This window comes from Lycium ferocissimum, chromosome 8, assembly GCF_029784015.1.
Source record: "Lycium ferocissimum isolate CSIRO_LF1 chromosome 8, AGI_CSIRO_Lferr_CH_V1, whole genome shotgun sequence".
NCBI classification, from domain to species: Eukaryota; Viridiplantae; Streptophyta; class Magnoliopsida; order Solanales; family Solanaceae; genus Lycium; species Lycium ferocissimum.
This window is the reverse complement of record NC_081349.1, coordinates 46,696,152-46,713,651: the sequence shown is the minus strand read 5'-3', so window position 1 is coordinate 46,713,651 and position 17,500 is coordinate 46,696,152. Positions and strand designations below refer to the sequence as shown.

The following is a 17,500-nucleotide window of genomic DNA, read 5'->3' as shown; positions in this document are numbered from 1 at the left end:
TGGGGGGACGGGTTTTAAAAAAAAGGGAAACCCCCAAAAAAAAAAAAAATTTTTTAAACCGAAAAACCCAAAAAAAAATTTTTTTTAAAAAAAAAACCCCCCCCTTTTTTTCCTTTTTTGGGGGGAAAAATTTTTGGTTTTTCCCCCAAAAAAAAAAAAAAAAGGGAAAAAAAAAAAGGGGCCCCCCAAAATTTTTTAAAATTTTTTTAAAATTTTATAAAAGGGGGGCCTTTTTTCCCCCCAAAAATTTTTTCCCCCCCAAAAAACCCAAAAATTTAAAAAATTTTTCCCCCCCAAAAAAACCCCCCGGGAAAGGGGGTTTAATAAAAAAAAATTTTTAAAAACCAAAAAAAGGGGTTTTTTTAAATTTTTTTCCCCCCAATGGGAAAAAAATTTTTTTAAAAAAAACTAATCAAAAAAAAAAAATTTTTTCCAAAACAAATTTTTTAAAAAGTACCCAAAAAAAAATTTAAAAATTTTTTGGAAAAAAAGGGGGGGGAAAAATTTAAAAGGGATTTAAAAACCAAAAATTTTTTTAAACCCCCAAAAAAAACCCCTTTTTTAAAATTAAAAATTAAAAAAAATAAATTTTTTTTTTTTTTGGGTTTAAAAATTTTTTAAAAAACCCCAATTAAACCCCCGGTTTTGGGGGGTTTAAAAAAAATTTTTAAAAAAATTTTTTTTAAAAAATTTTAAAAAAAAAAAAAAAAAAAAGGGTTTTTAAAATTTTTTTTCCCCCCCCCGGGAATTTTAAAAAATTTTTTTTCAAATTTTTTTTCCCCCCCCAAAAAAAATTTTTTTTTTTAAAAAAAAAAAAAAAATTTAAAAAAAAAAACCCCCTTTTAAACCCTTTTTAAAATTTCCCCAAAAAAAAATTTTTTTCCCCCCAAAATTTTTTGGTTTTCCCCCCCTTTTTTTTTTTTTTTTAAAAAAATTTTTCCCCTTTTTTTTTAAAACCCTTTTTTTTTTTAAAAAAAAAAAAAAAATTTTTTTTTCCCGGGGGGGGCCAAAAAGGGGGTTTTTTTTAAAATTTTAAATTTTGGTTTTGTTTTAAAAAAATTGGGAAAAAAAATTTTTTAAAAAAAAAATTTTTAAAAAAAAGGGAAAAAGGGAAAAGGGGGAAAAAAAAAAAAAAAAAAGGAAAAAAAGGGGGGAAGGGGAAAAAGGGAAAAACGGGAAATTTTAAAAAATTTTTAAAAGGGGAAATGGGAAAAAAAAAAAAATTTGAATTAAAAAAAAAAACCAAAAATTTTTTTTTTAAAAAAAAATTTTTTTGGGGTTTTTTAAAAAAATAAAAATTTTTTTAAAAAACCCAAAATTTTCCCCAAAAAAATTTTTTTTTTTTTTGGGGGGGGGGCCCCCCCCCAAAAAAATTTTTTTCCCCCGGGGGGGAAAAAATTGGGCCGGTTAAACCTTTTTTTCCCCCCCCCCTTTTTTTTTTGGGAAAAAAATTTAAAAAAATTTTTGGGAAAAAATTTTTTAAATTTGGGATTTTTTAACCCCAAAACCCCCTTTTTTTTAAAAGGGCCCCAAAACCCCAAAAAATTAAAAAAAAGGGGGTTTTTTTTTTGGGGGGGGGGGAAAAAAAAAAAAAAAATTAAAAAAAATTTTTTTTTTTTTTTTTTTTTTTAAAAAAGGGGTAATTTTTAAAAAAAATTTAAAAAAAAACCCCCCTTTTTTTAAAAAAAGGTTGATAAACAAAGGCCCCTTTAAAAAAATTTTTTTCCCCCCCAAATTTTTTTAAAAAAAACCCCCTTTTTTAAAGGGACAAAAACCCCCAAACCCAAATTTAAAAAAAAATTTACCCCAAAAAAAAAAAAAGGAAATTTCCAAAGGGAAAAATTTTTCCCCCTTAAAAATAAACCCCAAAAAGGAAAAACCAAAAAAAAAAGGGGGGGAAACCAAATTCCCCCCAAAAAAAAAGGGGTTTTTAAAAAAAACCCAAAAAAAGGGGGGGGTTTTTCCCCCCGGGGTTTCCCCCAAAAAAATTTGAAAAAATACCCCCAAAAAAATTTCCCAAAAAAAACCCCTTTTTTTTTAAAAAATTCCCAAATTTTTTTTTTTTTTTAAAGGTTTTTTTTTGGCCCCCCCCTTTTTTTTTTTTTCCCCCCAAAAAAAACCGAATTTTTGGGGTTTTTTTTCGGGTTTTTTTTTAAAAAAAAAAAATTTTTTTTTTTCTTTTGGGGTTTTTTTTTTTTTTCCCCAAATTTTCCCTTTTTTCCCCCTTTTTTTTAAAGGAAAAATTTTTTTTTTTTTTTCCTTTTTTTTCCCCCTTTTTTTTTCCCGGGCCCCCCCAAAAAAAAAAAAAAAACCCCCAAAAAAAAAAAAAAAATAAAATTCCCCCAAAAATTTTTTTTATTTAAAAAAACCCCTTTTTTTTTTAAAACCCCGTCCTTTTTCCTTTTTTTTAAAAAAATCAAACCTTTTTTTGGTTTTCCCCTTCCCAACCCAAATTTTTTTAAAATTTTTTTTAAAAATTTCCCAAAAAAAATTTTTTTCCCCCCCAAAAAAAAAACCCCCTTTTTTTTTTTAAAAAAATTTTAAAAAAAGGGCCCCAATTTTTGAACCCCCAAAACCCCCCCAAAAAAAAATTTAAAAAAATTTTTTAAAAAATTTGGGGGGCCCCTTTCCCAAAAAAATTTAAAAAATTTTTTTTTTTTAAAAAAAAAAAAAAGAAAATTTAAGGGATTTTTAAAAAAAAATTTTTCCCAAATTTTTGAAATGGGGTTTTTTTAAAAAAAAACAAATTTAAAAAATTTAATTTTTTTTAAAAAATTTTTTTTTTTTCCAAAAATTTAAAAAATTTTTCCCCCAAAAAAAATTTTAAAAAAAAAATTTTTTTGGGGTTTTTTTATTTTGGGGGTTTTTTTTTTTTTAAAAAAAGGGAAAGGGGTTTTTTTTTTTTTTAAAAAAACCTTTGCCCCCATTCCTTTTTTTTAAAAATTTTAAATTTTTGGGGGAAAAATTTTAAAAAAACCTTTTTAAAAAAATTTTTTTTTTCCTTAAAAAACTTTTTTTTTTCCCCCCAAAAAAAAAACCCTTTTTTTTTTTTTTAAAATTTTTTCCTTTTTTTAAAAAAAAAAGGGGGGAAAAGGAATTTCCCTTTAAAAAAACCTTTTCCCCCCTTTTCCCCCCCCTTTTTTTTAAAAAAAATTTTTTTTTTTACCTTTTTAAAAAAAAAACCCCTTTTTTTTGGGGTTTTTTTTGGGGGGGGGTTTTAAACCCCAAAAAAAAATTTAAATTTAAAAATTTTTTGGGGTTTTTTTTTAAAAAATTTTAAAATTTTTTTTTATTTTTTTTTTTAAACCCCAAAAAACCCCCCTTTTTTAAAAAATTTTTGGGGTTTTTTAATTTGGGAAAAATTTTTTTTTTTTCCTTTAAAAAAAAAAATTTTTTCCCCCCCTTTTTGGGGGGTTAAATTAAAAATTTTTGGGGCCCCCTTTTTTTGGGGTTTAAAATTTTAACCCCCAAAAAAATTTAATTTTTTGGTTTTTAAAACCCCCCCCAAAAAAAAAAAAAAAAAAAAAAATTTTTTTTTTTTTTTTTGGTTTTTTTTTTTTTTTTCCCCAAAAAAAATTTAAAAAAAAAAAAATTTAAATTTTTTCCCCAAAAAAAAAAAACCCCCCCTTTTTTTTTTTTTTAAAAATTTTGGGAAAAAAAAGCCGGGGAAAAATTTTTTTTTTTTTTTCCTTTTTTTTTTAGGGAAAAAACCCCAAATTTTTTTTTTTTAAAAATAAAAAAATTTTTTAAAAATTAAAACCCAAAATTTTTTTCTTAAATTTTGGGGGTTTTTTTTTGGGAAAAAAAAAAAAAAATTTTTTTTTAAAAAAAATAAAAAAAAAAAAAAAAAAAAAAAAAAAATTTTTTTTCCCCCCCCCCCCTTTCTCCCCCCCCCCCCCCCCCAAATTTTTTCCCCCCCCCCCCCTTTTTTGGGAAAAATTTTTTTTTTCCCTTTCCCCCCCCCCCCCAAAAAATTTTTTTTAAAAAAAGAAAAAAAATTTTAAAATTTTTTTTTAAAAATAGCCAAATTTTTTTTTTTTTTTTAAAAAAACCCCAAAAAAAAAAATAAAATTAAAAAATTTAAAAAATTTTAAAAATTTTTAAAAAAATTTTTTTTTTTAAAAAAATTTTTAAAAAAAATTTTTTTTTTTTTTAAAAAAATTTTAAAGTTTTTTAAAAAATCAAACCCAAAAAATTTTTTTTTTAAAAATTTTAAAAAATTTTTTTTTTTGGGGGAAAAAAAATTTGGGAAAAAATTTTTTTAAAAAAAAAAAAAAACCCCTTTTTCCCTTTTTTAAAAACCAAAAAATTTAATTTTTTTTTTCCCCCCTTAAAAAAAAAAAAAAACCTTTTAAAATTTTTAAAAAATTAAAAAAAATTAAATTTTTTTTAATTTTAAAAATTTTTTTAAAATTTTTTTTTTTGTAGGTATTAATTTAGAATGATTAGCTATGAGGGAATCTATGCATTATTTTATGTAGCTTTAGTTATTCATGTACACCCTGTTTCAATTTGTTTGTCTTACTTTCCTTTTTAGTCCCATTACGAAAGAATGCCTTTTTCCTTTTTTGAAAACTCTTCAATCCCAACTTTCCACTTGGCATCTTTAAGACCACATGATTAAAAGATATTTTGGTACATTCTAATATATGTTTAGTTTAAGACCACGGGGTTCAAAAGTCTTCTTTGCTTTCTTAAAATCCCCGCCAAGTCAAAACCAGACAAACTAATTGAAACGGAGGGAGTATTAGTTATTCCACCTTCTATCTTGCATAAAATACCTCATAACTTATACTCCCTCCGACCCAATTTATATGACTCTTTCCTTCATAGTACATCCAAAAAGAATGACACCTTTCTTTATTTAGTAACAATTCAACTTTAAATTTACCTTTTTACCCTTATTGAAATGATTTGTAGCCATAAATTTTTTTTATGGTTTGTTTTAGACCACAAGTTCAAAAGTCTTCCTTTATTTCTTAAACTTCGTGCCCAGTCAAATACCCTGATACAAAATTGCAATTCAAACACCGTACTAATCTTATACATGAATAACTTACCTCCTAACCAACCACCAAACATGGTATTACTGATGCAGGATTTAATACCTGCATAACTCATCTCCAAACAAGCTACCAAACTATCCCTTGATGGTTAGCAAAGGTAAAAAGTAAAAACTTCCCTTAACTGTATAAAGTAAAGGCTCAGGTGTATAGAGAAGACCTCACCGTTTAAGAAGTAACCATAGAAACGAAGGAGACCACTATTACCATTTTGACTTCTTTTATTTACTAGATTTTTGACACCTAGGAAAATACAATTTTTTCTTTCTTTCTTATTTCGCAATGAAATACCTAAAAAAGGAAGAAAAAATCGTGGTGGGGAAGGTTAGAGTAGCCAAAGCCATTGGAATTTTGATTTTATACATTGGATAAATCCGTTGTTTTAGCAATGTTTCATGTAAGTGAAAACAAAGTTATTGTATTTATTCGAGCTATTAGTAGTCAACAACTGATACTCACATTTTCTGAGAAGTAACATCTATATGTGGTCATGTAAAGTGCCAAGGAGAAAGATATAACAGAAAAAACAAGGAAACTTAGAGAGCCCAGCAGAGGGGAACAGTGAGCACAAGAAACTTAAAGATGAAGGCTTCCAATTCCTCATGTTAAAGGAGCATATCAGGAGGTTGTATGGAAGAAAGCTAGGAGAATATGGATACTTTCTCTATCGATGTAGGGTCAGTTAAAGAGAAAATCTTCTTTCAAGATTTTCTTCACCTACATCAGTCCTTCTCTATCTTCTTAGAAAGGATTACAACGCCTTTTATCGTAACCATAGACTTTCGCAGGACGGAAGTGTTCTCTTACCTAATGGTAATTGAACCTTGAGAGTGTTTACCTACTTAAAATATTGAAAACAGCCAGTCCTTCAAATTGAATGTTTAACTGATTGTTTAATGTATTCTGGTTAGAAGTCAGTAGTGCATGGTGCTATGTTATTGGTATTAAAAATTGATTTGTTTTTTTTGTATAGGAGTAGACACTCCCTTGTGTTGTAATTTTGGTATGCATCTTCTTGACGCCATTTAATGAAATTCCCTTCAACAAAAAAATTGAATTTATTAATTAGGAGTAATGATATGATAATAGGGAAGGGTGTGTATAAGGTATGCCCTTTTGATTTCTCATATAGAGGTGGTTGTATTGGTGAATTATGTCACCACTTAGTGAAACAATTCACATTGGTTATGTTACTAAAGGCATTACCTCCTTACAACTATGAACTTTTATATTATGTGGTGGGTGCTGTACCTGTTTTCATTTGGTGTGGAGTCCAGGAGAGAAGGTTAGGAAAGTGAAAGTGTAACGAGCAAAATGCTTGTGCATGTCTTGGCGCTTCTTGTTCTTTAAGGATTTATAAAATGTTGAATACTCACTTTATTTGGTGTCTCTACTCTCTAGTACAAAATGGGGGAGTAAAATGTCAAAATGTATGTCTAGTTTAAAAAAGGCCATCTGGACTTGGTTTTTGACTTTGAGTGTATATTGTGCTCTCAGCAATTCGAAGGGATTGAAGATTGATAAAAATTAGAAACTTCTATTTCCTGCTAAATGGAGCATAATATTTTCTAACTGTAACAAAGGTTGTGCTGATCTCTGAGCGATTTGTTAGCTTGTGTTAGATGTGTTTGCTTGGCCTTAGCAAAAGGAAACCATAAACTCAGTGTTGGCTATTCCTATATTTTCCTTTAATGGAAATATACACATTGACAATATTTACTGGGAGTTTTCAAGATTCACCCGGAGTTATATGATTCCTTTTTTGCCTGGTAAGACTGTTAAATGAGCAATCGATAAGATAATAAACTTAAGGGTCTGAGAAAGTTTCACTTAGAAGTATATTTCAATTTCTGCCAAGGGTGTGATGCTGGTACATTTGCATGAGAAAGAGAAGATTTGAGACAAAGTTTGTGCATGGGACCTTTCTCTTTTTTTTTTTTTGGTTGAAACTGTTAACTTCTTTATCTTTCTAGTTTCTTATGCAGATTTAATGCTAGATCATCCCTGTAACACGTGCTATTGTACAGAAAGAGTTAACCCCCTATTACTTCTTTAAGTTTCCAACTGCCTTTTGCTTTGGAAGCTCCGTTGCAGTTGAGCATCTGAGCTTTATATACAGAACTGGTGACATTTACACCATTAAAGTTAGAATTTACTAATAGAATGAACTTTTTCTACTTTACGCTGTGATACATTCAAATACCAGATATATTCAACTAATACTTATACTCATACTCCTAGGAGGATGCTTAAAATGCAATGGATGAAAAGATGTTATACATTACTCACGTACAAAGAAAAGTAAAAGACTGTTTTTTTTGTTTGGTTTAAATACATTGATATTTCATCTGTATTTCCCATGTCTCTTGAAATTTATTTATTGTGAGATAATCACTCTAACAGTTAAGGGAAAAAGATTCACAGAGTTGAGAATTTGTTTCGCAACCTATGACAGAAAGAGCTTCTAGTTTTCTAGATTATGTTTACTTGTTAATCTGTAGTTTTCATCTCAAGAAACGTTAATGCAATTATGGACAACTGCTTGATGCTTATATATTTTCATTCAGAGAAATGAAGACGAAGGACAATGGAAATGTTATTTGCAGCCTACCGGCCCTACCCAAGAAAAAGCTTCAGGACTTGTGCAGGAGACACGGGTTATCTCCTTACAAGACAAAACCCAATCTTTTGAATTCTTTGGTACCTTACATCAAGGTAAATGTCGGAAACAATCTTATTTTGGTGGTGAATAAAAGTGAATGTTTTGGTGAGATTAAACATATGATAAATGAAAATGAATTCATTAGGAAATTGTATTCTTGATGTAATCATCTTGAAAATACCTTATTCAAGTTTATTGATTGTTTTGGAACCTGCTTAGCTGACTTGGATTGACCACTCAAATACAAGTTTGTCGTGCTGCAGGGTGCAGATGAGCTTTTATTTAAAGAGATGAAGACAAAGGACGGTGGAAATTCCGTTAGCAGGCTACCTAAGAAAGAGCTTCAAGATTTGTGCAGGAAACACGGTTTATCTCCTTATAAGACAAAGCCTAATCTTGTAAACTCTTTGATCACTTACCTCAAGGTAGATGTTGAAGAAAATATTAATTTTTGGGTGAATAAAAGTAAATATTTGGGTGAGATCTCATGGATGAAACTGAATAAATTGGGAATTGTATTATTTACGATCATCTAGAAAACGCCTGATTTAAGGTTCTTGGTTGTCACATGACCTTCTTAGACGACCTGGATTGATCACTGAAGTATCAGTTTGTCTTGATGCAGGGAGCAGAGAGTTTTTCCTTTAGAGAGATGAAGACAAAGGAGAGTGGAAATTCCATTTACAGCCTACCCAAGAAAAAGCTTCAAGAATTGTGCAAGAAGTACGGTTTGTCTCCTTATAAGACAAAACCCAATCTCGTGAATTCTTTGATCAATTACTTCAAGGTAAATGTTGGCTTTGGGTTGATGATAGACAATCTTACTGTTGTGATGAATGAATATGAAAATTAGGGTGAGATAAGCATCTGATACATGATGATGAGCTCATTATGAATTTGTATTGTGACACGATCATCTCAAAAATACTTGACGAGGTTTTGTTTGTTATTACATCCGTGCTTAGATGCCCTGGTTGATCACTGAAATACAAGTTTGTCTTGATGCAGAAAGCAGATATAGAAACTTCTGAAGGCAATGGGTACAACGTTCTAGATTCTTCTGGAGAGATATTGTTTTCAAGATTCATCACTCAGTGTGATGAGAAGGGTTTCAATCAAAGACTTCACAGTCCACAAATAAGTTTTTCCAAGAATGCATTTACTTCTGACATAAAGCCAATGCATGTGCCTTCTTTTGAGTTTTCTGTCTCATCAGAAGATGGAATCAACCTTTACGTTGACTTGAATTCATGCCCATCAGACTCTTTTAAAAGATTGGAAAAGAAGGTGTGTGTATGTCACAATCCGCAGAATCACAAATTTCAAAGTTTCTGTCAGGAGATTCAATACCTAGGGAATAACAGACAAATGACAAGTTCATTTATCTGGAAAACAGATTCAGATAGTAGATTTAACAGTGGCCATGCACAAACTGTTTCTTCCGCAAGTTTATGTGGTACTTTTGATGTATGTCATACAGCAAATACAGATGATGCGTCTTTGGGATTTTCAGCAACGACAAAGTCACGTGATGGTTCTGTAGAAAATCTTACACGTCCAGAAGGAAAACAGGGAAGCCCATCATCATTTAGAAACATTTGTGGTGTACAGAACATGAATATCACTGATGTAAATACTTTTACGGGAGAGGAGATCAAATGTGTGGGTCTGAATACCTTTCAAGCTTCAGAAAAACCAGTGGCTATTAATAAAACTGTCAGTGTTGAGGCTTATAACCCAGAAAACACTACAGAGGCCTTCGATACTAGTCTGTGTAAATCTTTTCATGCATCGTTGGAGAAAGTAGCTATCAGTTCCCTTGCAGATGTGCCAGGGCTAAAACATAATAAAATTGAAAATCAGAATACTAGGCTCTGTGATGTAGGTTGTCTCAATTCTGAAAGGCAGCAAAGTTGTGTCTCAGAGAAGCTTCTTGTGCTATCTCATCTCTCTTCGGAAACTGATTTTGCAGAGATAGAAGCTTCAGAAATGGGCAGTCATCGTCAACTTTCATCATATTCTTCTTCTGGAAAAGATGGCCTTAGAAATTTGGTTGATGCAGCAGAGAGCCTCAGAAGTCAACTACCCCTTGCTTGTGAGGATAGCTGCAGCATTTTCCTGGATGACACGCCTTCATCTGCTGATGGAGGGGTAATATATTCTTAGCATAATCTGGTGCATTTTGCTATGGTATCTTTGTAGGTCATTGCTTTGCGAACATGATTTTATGTAGCCCAATATTCCTTGTCTAGATTTTTTAACTGATGTCCAACCAGTCTGAAATATAGTTTCTGCTCTACAAATAGTTTAACTTCAACTTTTGAGGATTGCGTAAATGATATTCTTTTGTTTTGGCAATCTGAGCGTACCCGCTTTATTCAAGACATGTTTCTTAGCTTGTGACATGGCATTCATTAGTAGGGTTATATCTACTTTGATAAGCTTATTACTGGTCTGATAATTTGTGAAATAATATTAAATAATAAAGTAAGCAGCTCTCCTTACTCTATTTGGATTTCTCCTCCTTTCTCTCTCCCCCCCCCAGAGAGAAAAAAAAGAAGTCATCTGCCAATGTGGTGTATACTGTATAGGTGTCTGTGGGCTCGAATGGGCTACCTCCAATCAAACCATTGCAAGGGCTTTTGCTCAGATTAGTGAAATGCTCAAATCAAAGATCACTGACGACCACCAGACCTGTAGATCTAGGGGTTTTGGCTGCGTTACCTTCAAAGCTGAGGGACGTGATAGAGAGGATGAATGGCCTGAACCTTGATCTTATCTCAATTGTGCGGAACCAGCGGGGGTAAGGGACACCATTTGGGCGGTGGAGGCTCCAGGGGTGAGAAAGGCAAAGGTGAAACATGCCCCGGATATAATGGCAGCAGTTGTGATGATGGTTTGTTACAGTGACAGTGGATCACAGTCATCACACTACTCTAGCAGTGGTGGTGCCTTGGATGGAATGGAATTAGATAGTTGGATTTGGGAATGAATGTGGGTTTATTGGTTTTGATCAAATTTGTATTAGTTCTATTTTGATGTTTGTGTGACTGTCCTTTTCGACTACTATTGGCTCGACTTAGTGGAAGATACGTATTTTCAATTTTACAGCTCTTCCATTTCTCAGCTTGCCTACTTTCTATATTTATCCTCTTTTTCTTTGCATGTGATTAGAAATGATCACTAAGCATGTAGACGTTTGTTTTCGTGATTGTCCTATTATAATTTATATGTTTTGTTTCTTTAAATGAAAACCTGAAACAAGTTAACGTCATGATGTCTTTCTTTTTACAGGCAAGGGACAGCTATGCCAACAGATCAGAAGCTTCAGAGTAATCTCTCTTCCTAAATTAAGATGCTGTGAATTATAGACTCTGATGACAAAAGGATGAAAATTTTGTTATTGGACTTGTCCACTTGCAGAGAGCTTTTGAAGAAGCAGGAGCAATTATCCCATGGAGGGAAGAAGAGAAAGACGCATGACGGTAAATCTGATAATGTTCATCAATGTAATGATGGGAGAATTTTGAGAAGTGCAACACGTCTACAAAGTCTTCCTAGAAGATCTATTCGGCTTGTCTCTAAGGTTTGCATTTAATGGTGTTGCTGTAGTGTTTGCTCATTAAATTGGCTAAGCGAATTAGCAAATGGATTGAACGTGGTTCTCAAATTCAATATTGAACAGAAACCATATATTATCTAACATTCTTGTCTGGAAGTTGGAGTAGTAATAGGGTAGGAATATTCAGCAACCTGTTACTGTACCATTACTTTCTGCTGTCACCATTCTTTATCATATGATATGTAAAAAATGATATCCTTTCACACTGATTAAAAAAAGGGAGATCCACTCACAACCAAGATGTAGGGTGAGATTGTAGCTAAGTGGGAAAAGCCTGTGTCCAACTAGTACAAAAAGAGACAATTCAACTCAGAAGCTTGATTATTCCCTCAAGCTTTTATACTAATTACGAGTGTACAATTTGGTAGGTGTATATTTACAAAGTCTAATCAAATCCGTAAATCAAATCCCTGATCAAATCAATATTTGTGTAAATAAGGTACCGTCATAACAGACAGAATGCTGAAAATGGTGGCGGGAAAAAGGACCATCAGTGCTCCTGTCTTTAAATGTTGATTCTATCGCCATTGCCTATTGCAAAATGATATCCTTTTTTAACCCCATGTCTTAAATGCCCCTCCAGAGACCTCCACATATGGCATAGTAATGTGATTGGATATTGCTTACCCATGTATATATATATAGATAAATATCTTTTAATTTGATTTTTTGTGCAGCGACTGGTGGCATGGAATTCCTAAGTGTTAGAGATCCGCCTATGTAATATTAAACTCTCAGTACTGGTGTACACCATACATATTCTTGTAAGTACAAATCCTGAAATTCAGCTTTGATTAGTTCACGAGGTGAATAAATTATGTTTCTTGATTCCTGCATCCTGATGTTGTTTGCTTCCATTTCCTATTAACTTTATCGTCCATTCGGCAAACATGTTAAATTCAGCTCTAAATTTCTCGAGAACTTTTTGTGAACGTGAGTGCCTAAGAATGGACACATGTCATACACTTCTATTTGACTAGATTTCAGCTGCAGCAGTTCTAGTCACGTAGGTTCAAGAGTTAGTCTGATAAAATCAAGAAGTTAACTGAAGGTTTTTAGTTTTGTGCTGTATGCTCAGCTAAATTTCGTGAAATCAGTTAATATGGCACTCAGTCAAAATCTATCTTGATTTCTGACTGTTTGGTATATACGCATCATGCTTTAGTCCGAACTCTTAAAATCATACATTTGTGGAGTCCTTTATCTCACTTTCCTAACTGATTTGTGACATGCTGCAGGTGGTTCCTCTATTCTGTATACAAGAGAATAATTTATTTGAGGTCAGGCCAATTTGTTTAACGTCATCTAGTTTTCATTCAGCTAGAATAACAATTTCTTCTTTTTTGGACTTTCCTTTGTTGTTATGCCTCATTGTTTAAGAGTTTGCACCTCTTCGCTATTTGTTATAGACCAGTTTGTGTCACTCGATCGGAACTCTGCAGCTTAAAGTCAAGAGGGGAATGAATGCCTCTTGTTTGCCCCCAATTTAGTTATATTTCATAGAAATAATTCATTGATCTTGATCCTTTATCACAGCTTTTTTCCAACTGTCCACCCTATGCTAGTTTTCATCGGCACAAAGGAATATGTGTTGGAAGCATTACCAGTAAATGCCTTTCTTCCAGACGTGGTGAATGAGGCAACTAGTCTCTTTGTACTGCTTTCTGTGGTTAGATATTAGTATTCTTTAAAGTAATATAGAAAGAGATTGATTGATAATTTAATCAACCAAAGAGGAATAGTAAAAGGTCAGTAACAGTAGTGGTGGAAAATACAAGGTGACGAAGGAAGGAGAGGAAAGAAGATATGATTTAAGCCTTTAAATTTCAGATGAACTAGTGTCTTCAATCTAAGGGTCCATTGAAATGTACTGGAGGATATAATACTGAAGGTTCCATTCAATCTTAAGAGCATTCTGGTTGTCATTCATGAACTTCTGTACCCAAATCATATTAGTGTGAAGTGAGACATGCTTCTAAGAAAGGAGAAAATTTGGAAAACCCAAAAATAAAAAAATTGAAAAAGAAGATAACGAGAAATTCTTTTAACACTCACACGTAAAAAAGATCACAACGGAGAATGGAATAGAAGCAAGAAAAAGCTTCTGTGAGAAACTGTGTTCTTGGGGTTTCAAGAGATGGATATTAAAACAGGGTTAAGGAAAGAGTAATAGAACAGAAAGAAGAAATCTTTCATTAACTTGCAAATAAGAAAAAAAGAAGAAATGAAAATCTCTCTTCACATCACCTGTTAAACAGAATAGAGGAGAAGAGATACAATATAAACCTTTAGATCTCAAGAGGTAGCGTACATAGATACTAGTAAAATGAAAATGAGGGAATAATACTTTTCTATCAAGATTCTTCAAGGGAGGAGCCAAAGAAAATATTTTTTTCAAAGAAAATATAACAAACTATTTACAAGTCACAACCTGCGGAAAGAGCAGGAAAACTTCTTTTTATTTGTGTCCCTTCTATTCAAACAAACATAACTGTGCGGAAAATGGGTATTTTTCTCTCTACTTCTTTGTTCTTTCTGGTTTAGTCGTCTAGTATTCCAAGTTCGTGATTGACTAATTAACATTAGCGTCAAATTGGTCTATTAAGGTGGTAAAGGCTCCATACCAAAAATTTCTTCTAAGAACTGACCCGGACCTTTGCTTTAAGAGTAGCAAGATTCCAACCTCCAAGTTCAAGGTCTTGCTGATTTTTTCTGTTTCAATTTTTTTCTTGCTGATTTTTCTCTTTAACCCAATGCAGCAAATCCACCGCTTCTCATCATCTGCTTAAACTCTGTAAAATTCACCATTCCATCTCCGTCAGCGTCGACTTTCTTAATCATCCTCCTGCAGTCGTCAATGGTCCGCCCTTGCTTGAGACCAAGCGATCCCAAGACGGATTTCAATTCGTCTACGGTAATGAATCCGTCCCCATTTTGGTCGAACACATTGAACGCCTCTCGAATGTCTTCCTCCTCGTCTCGGTCTTCCATTATGGTCTCATATAGAGCACCGAATTCGTCAATATCAATGTAGCCATCGCCATTCACGTCGATCTTGTTGATCATCTGCGCCAGATCTGAATCGGACATGAAGATCCCCATTTTCTCTAACGAGTCATTCAGCTCCTTCTTTGTGATCCTGCCATCACCATTTCTGTCAAACATATGAAAGACACGCTTGAGCTCTTCCGATTCCATTATTCTGTGGGGGAACGACGATATAGTTATTGATTTTCAGGCTGTTAGTAGTAAGTTTTGGGAGAAGATTAAATGGCCTGAACTTTTGGACACAAAAGAAAAGAATTGTGTCAAGGAGGAGTCTTAGACAGAAAATTCTCAACAAAATGGTTGGCAGGGGCGTTCTTTTGAGTGTGTAACACTATTATTGTGTGGTGATTTTGGTTTCTTTGGTAGAGAAAATTTTGTAAATTATTAGTAAAATTTTCATTTTGTATTTTCCCTTCGCCCACTATTACATTTCCACTTTGTTAGGTTTAAAAAAAATAGAACTTTTCTTTAATATCACATTTTCACATATATTTCTATAAAGAGACATAAATTTGGATAGGTGTTGCCTCCGGGTTGATTTGAGCAGTCAGTTACAATTGAGATAAATAGGTTTTTGACATGTTCTGTATATCTATATGACCAGTAAAAACAATTTGTTCCTTCGTAAAAATATGTGAATGAAGGAAACATGCATTCAGAAAATAGATCGACTTAGTGAAACATATTTGAAGAATTCTTTATTTTTCTCAAATATGGCCATGTCTTCCTCTACCAACCCAAGCCATATTTCTATTCCCTTCCCATCACTAGTGTCCATTAAAACAACCAAATTTGGAGCTATGGCTCCAACAGATGCCCATTTTGGCTTACCCCATCCAAAATCAATGTCATGAAAAGGGAAATTACACAAACTAGTGGAGCTTAGTATTCCCACTTCTTTATTTATTGCACTTACTGTATCATCCATATGCTTTGCATCAAAACCATGTTTAGTAACATTCTTTATTGAAGCTTTAACTTTTTTCACTAATAACTTATAATCCAAGGCTCCCTCAGAAACTTCCCAATTTGCCTCTGCCATGTGAATGATATTTCCCATGATTTGTTGAGGTAATGGAGGTTGAATTCTTCTCCTCAAGTCTATTGGAATTCTAATTACATAATTTTTGATAGCATTATTATTGTTCCTTTTCTGCATAGCGGCAATAATTGCTTCCCATACAAAGGCTAACACAGCCTCTACTCGAGAAGTTGAACAATCTGCATTTGTTTTCAGAGCCAAAATATTGGACTCATCGAACACGAATCTTCTTGCTGCCATTTTTGGTGGAATTTGATCTTTTTTCCCAAACTGAAACACCGAAAAATTGTGGACCTCTTTTGGTGGAAAAACGGAAGTACAATCCACGAACAAATTGTCTGAAATATTAATGCTGTCATTTTTCTCACGACAAATGCTTGCCCAAGTGTTGAGGAAGGTGGCAATGGAAGAACCATCAGCTATAAGGTGACTAATACAGACACCTATTGCAATTCCACCACAAACAAAACAGTTTATTTGTAGTGCCAACAAGACATTGTCATCTGATCTTGTCAATGGATTCATTGGTAGTAATTTTCTCAGGACTTGAATTTTCACGTTCTTAAGCACATTTGACACGTCTTCATGAACTTTGGCACGTAAAAAATCAATACCTTGGCCGTTGCAGTCTACTGTAAATCCATCCTTTACTCTTCCTGCAAGTGGGTTCATGTGATTTAAGGTTTTTGTGAGGGATACTTTAAGAGAATCGAAAATATTTTCCAAATTACTGCTTGAGTTCTTGTGGTAGAAGAGAACGAAAGTAGTGTAACAATTTGGAGCCTTTTGATCTAAAAGAGAGAGCTTGTGGCTGATAGGGCTCTTAGGACTTGGAGAAGACGGTTTGATTATTTCTTTAGAGATGATCTCAACTTTGATATCCATTTTCCGTCACTGAGAATATGTTGATTTAGTTTTCTTGTACAACTTTAGACCCTCTCAAAGAATTGTTTATAAGCAGAGTACTATGCGCATATTATGTTTCTTGAAAGTGACCTTTGTCTGCATATAAGCAGAACAAAGTGAGGATAAGAGATTCCAAGGAATACGAAACTGTAATGAAAGTGACCTTCAACTTCACGCCAAAAGAGTCTTAATGCCGGCAGAATCATCAACAAATGTGGTAGACTGGATGAGGTTTTTCCACCTATTAGAGTCTTGTATTCGAGTTGTAGAAATGGACAAACTTCTAATAGGGAGATATTCCCTGTACGACACGAATTCTAATTAGTCAAAATCAGTAAGCTTCGAATACCAATCGAATGATTAAACAAAAGAACACTTAAAGCTGGTAAAACTGGTTATCCGAGAGAGCGGGGAAAACTAAGTTTTAAAAAGTGATCTTCAAACCAGAGACTGGAGGACAAGATGCACTATTCTCTTGCATGAATTTATTCACTTTATTGTATTTTGCACATAATGTAAGACACAAATTCAAAGCTTGAATTTTTTCTAATATTTATACACCTTTTATGATATACAAGCTTTATGTTAATATTGTATACGGTAAAAACCGGACAACGTTGTCATGAAAGTGCGGCGAATAAAGGAAAGAAGAAATAATAGCGCTTGAAATTTGAAGAAGCTTTGATTAAAGTGGCCGTGTGGGGTTTCGGCCCGTAGTAGTTGGTCCGATCTCTCCTCCATTAACCGGCCGACCGTGGCCGTTGCCGGTTCAAGCATAGCGGAATCGATCGTGGCCGTTTGCCGGTTCAAGCATAGCGGAATCGGTCGGTGGCCGTTAGTCCGGTTTCTTCGTGTCCATTCGGTCGTGGCCGTTGGTCGGATAATCGGTTATTCGCCGCCACGTGTGGTAATCTTGTTGCCTGCTTACGACGTCGTACGGGTGTCGGACCGCACGACCGAACCTTATCCATATTAGGTTTCTTTATCAAGGGGGCTCCAGGATGTAGATAAGGCCCATAGAGGATAAACTATAAATAGGCATTTCCGTGATTGTTGGGTTGGCTTCGACCGATCCAAGAGCTTTGTATTAGAAGATATATCTATTAAAATTCTCTCTCGCTTTGATTTGATTTTGTCCTTTATTAGATAATTTATCA

The 17,500-nt window shown here is 33.1% G+C and overlaps 3 protein-coding genes across 8 annotated transcripts in view; 1 reads left to right on the top strand and 2 right to left on the bottom strand.

The window, feature by feature from the left end:
* The window catches only part of LOC132068650 (uncharacterized), a 19,636-nt gene extending 6,804 nt beyond the window's left edge, over window positions 1-12,832 (top strand). For 3 of the 6 annotated variants that reach the window (XM_059462303.1, XM_059462307.1, XM_059462304.1), the window contains exons 2-9: window positions 7,631-7,778; window positions 7,989-8,150; window positions 8,351-8,512; window positions 8,734-9,876; window positions 11,020-11,057; window positions 11,149-11,311; window positions 12,025-12,111; window positions 12,586-12,832. In XM_059462303.1, coding sequence (XP_059318286.1) covers window positions 7,635-7,778; window positions 7,989-8,150; window positions 8,351-8,512; window positions 8,734-9,876; window positions 11,020-11,057; window positions 11,149-11,311; window positions 12,025-12,048 — 1,836 coding nt within the window. In that variant the 5' untranslated portion in view covers window positions 7,631-7,634 and the 3' untranslated portion in view covers window positions 12,049-12,111; window positions 12,586-12,832. Of the gene's footprint in view, window positions 1-4,553; window positions 5,877-7,630; window positions 7,779-7,988; window positions 8,151-8,350; window positions 8,513-8,733; window positions 9,877-11,019; window positions 11,058-11,148; window positions 11,312-12,024; window positions 12,112-12,585 lie in introns of those variants that run through there. The other 3 variants (XM_059462306.1, XM_059462302.1, XM_059462305.1) reach the window with 3 other exon arrangements.
* Window positions 12,833-13,786: 954 nt separating this feature from the next.
* On the bottom strand, window positions 13,787-14,738 carry LOC132068651 (calmodulin-like protein 3). Its single transcript, XM_059462308.1, has one exon. It carries the CDS (start codon window positions 14,543-14,545, stop codon window positions 14,093-14,095), a length of 453 nt encoding a protein of 150 aa, XP_059318291.1. The 5' UTR covers window positions 14,546-14,738; the 3' UTR covers window positions 13,787-14,092.
* Window positions 14,739-15,050: 312 nt separating this feature from the next.
* Window positions 15,051-16,322, bottom strand: LOC132066428 (stemmadenine O-acetyltransferase-like). Its single transcript, XM_059459741.1, has one exon. It carries the CDS (start codon window positions 16,320-16,322, stop codon window positions 15,051-15,053), a length of 1,272 nt encoding a protein of 423 aa, XP_059315724.1.
* Window positions 16,323-17,500: the final 1,178 nt, after the last annotated feature.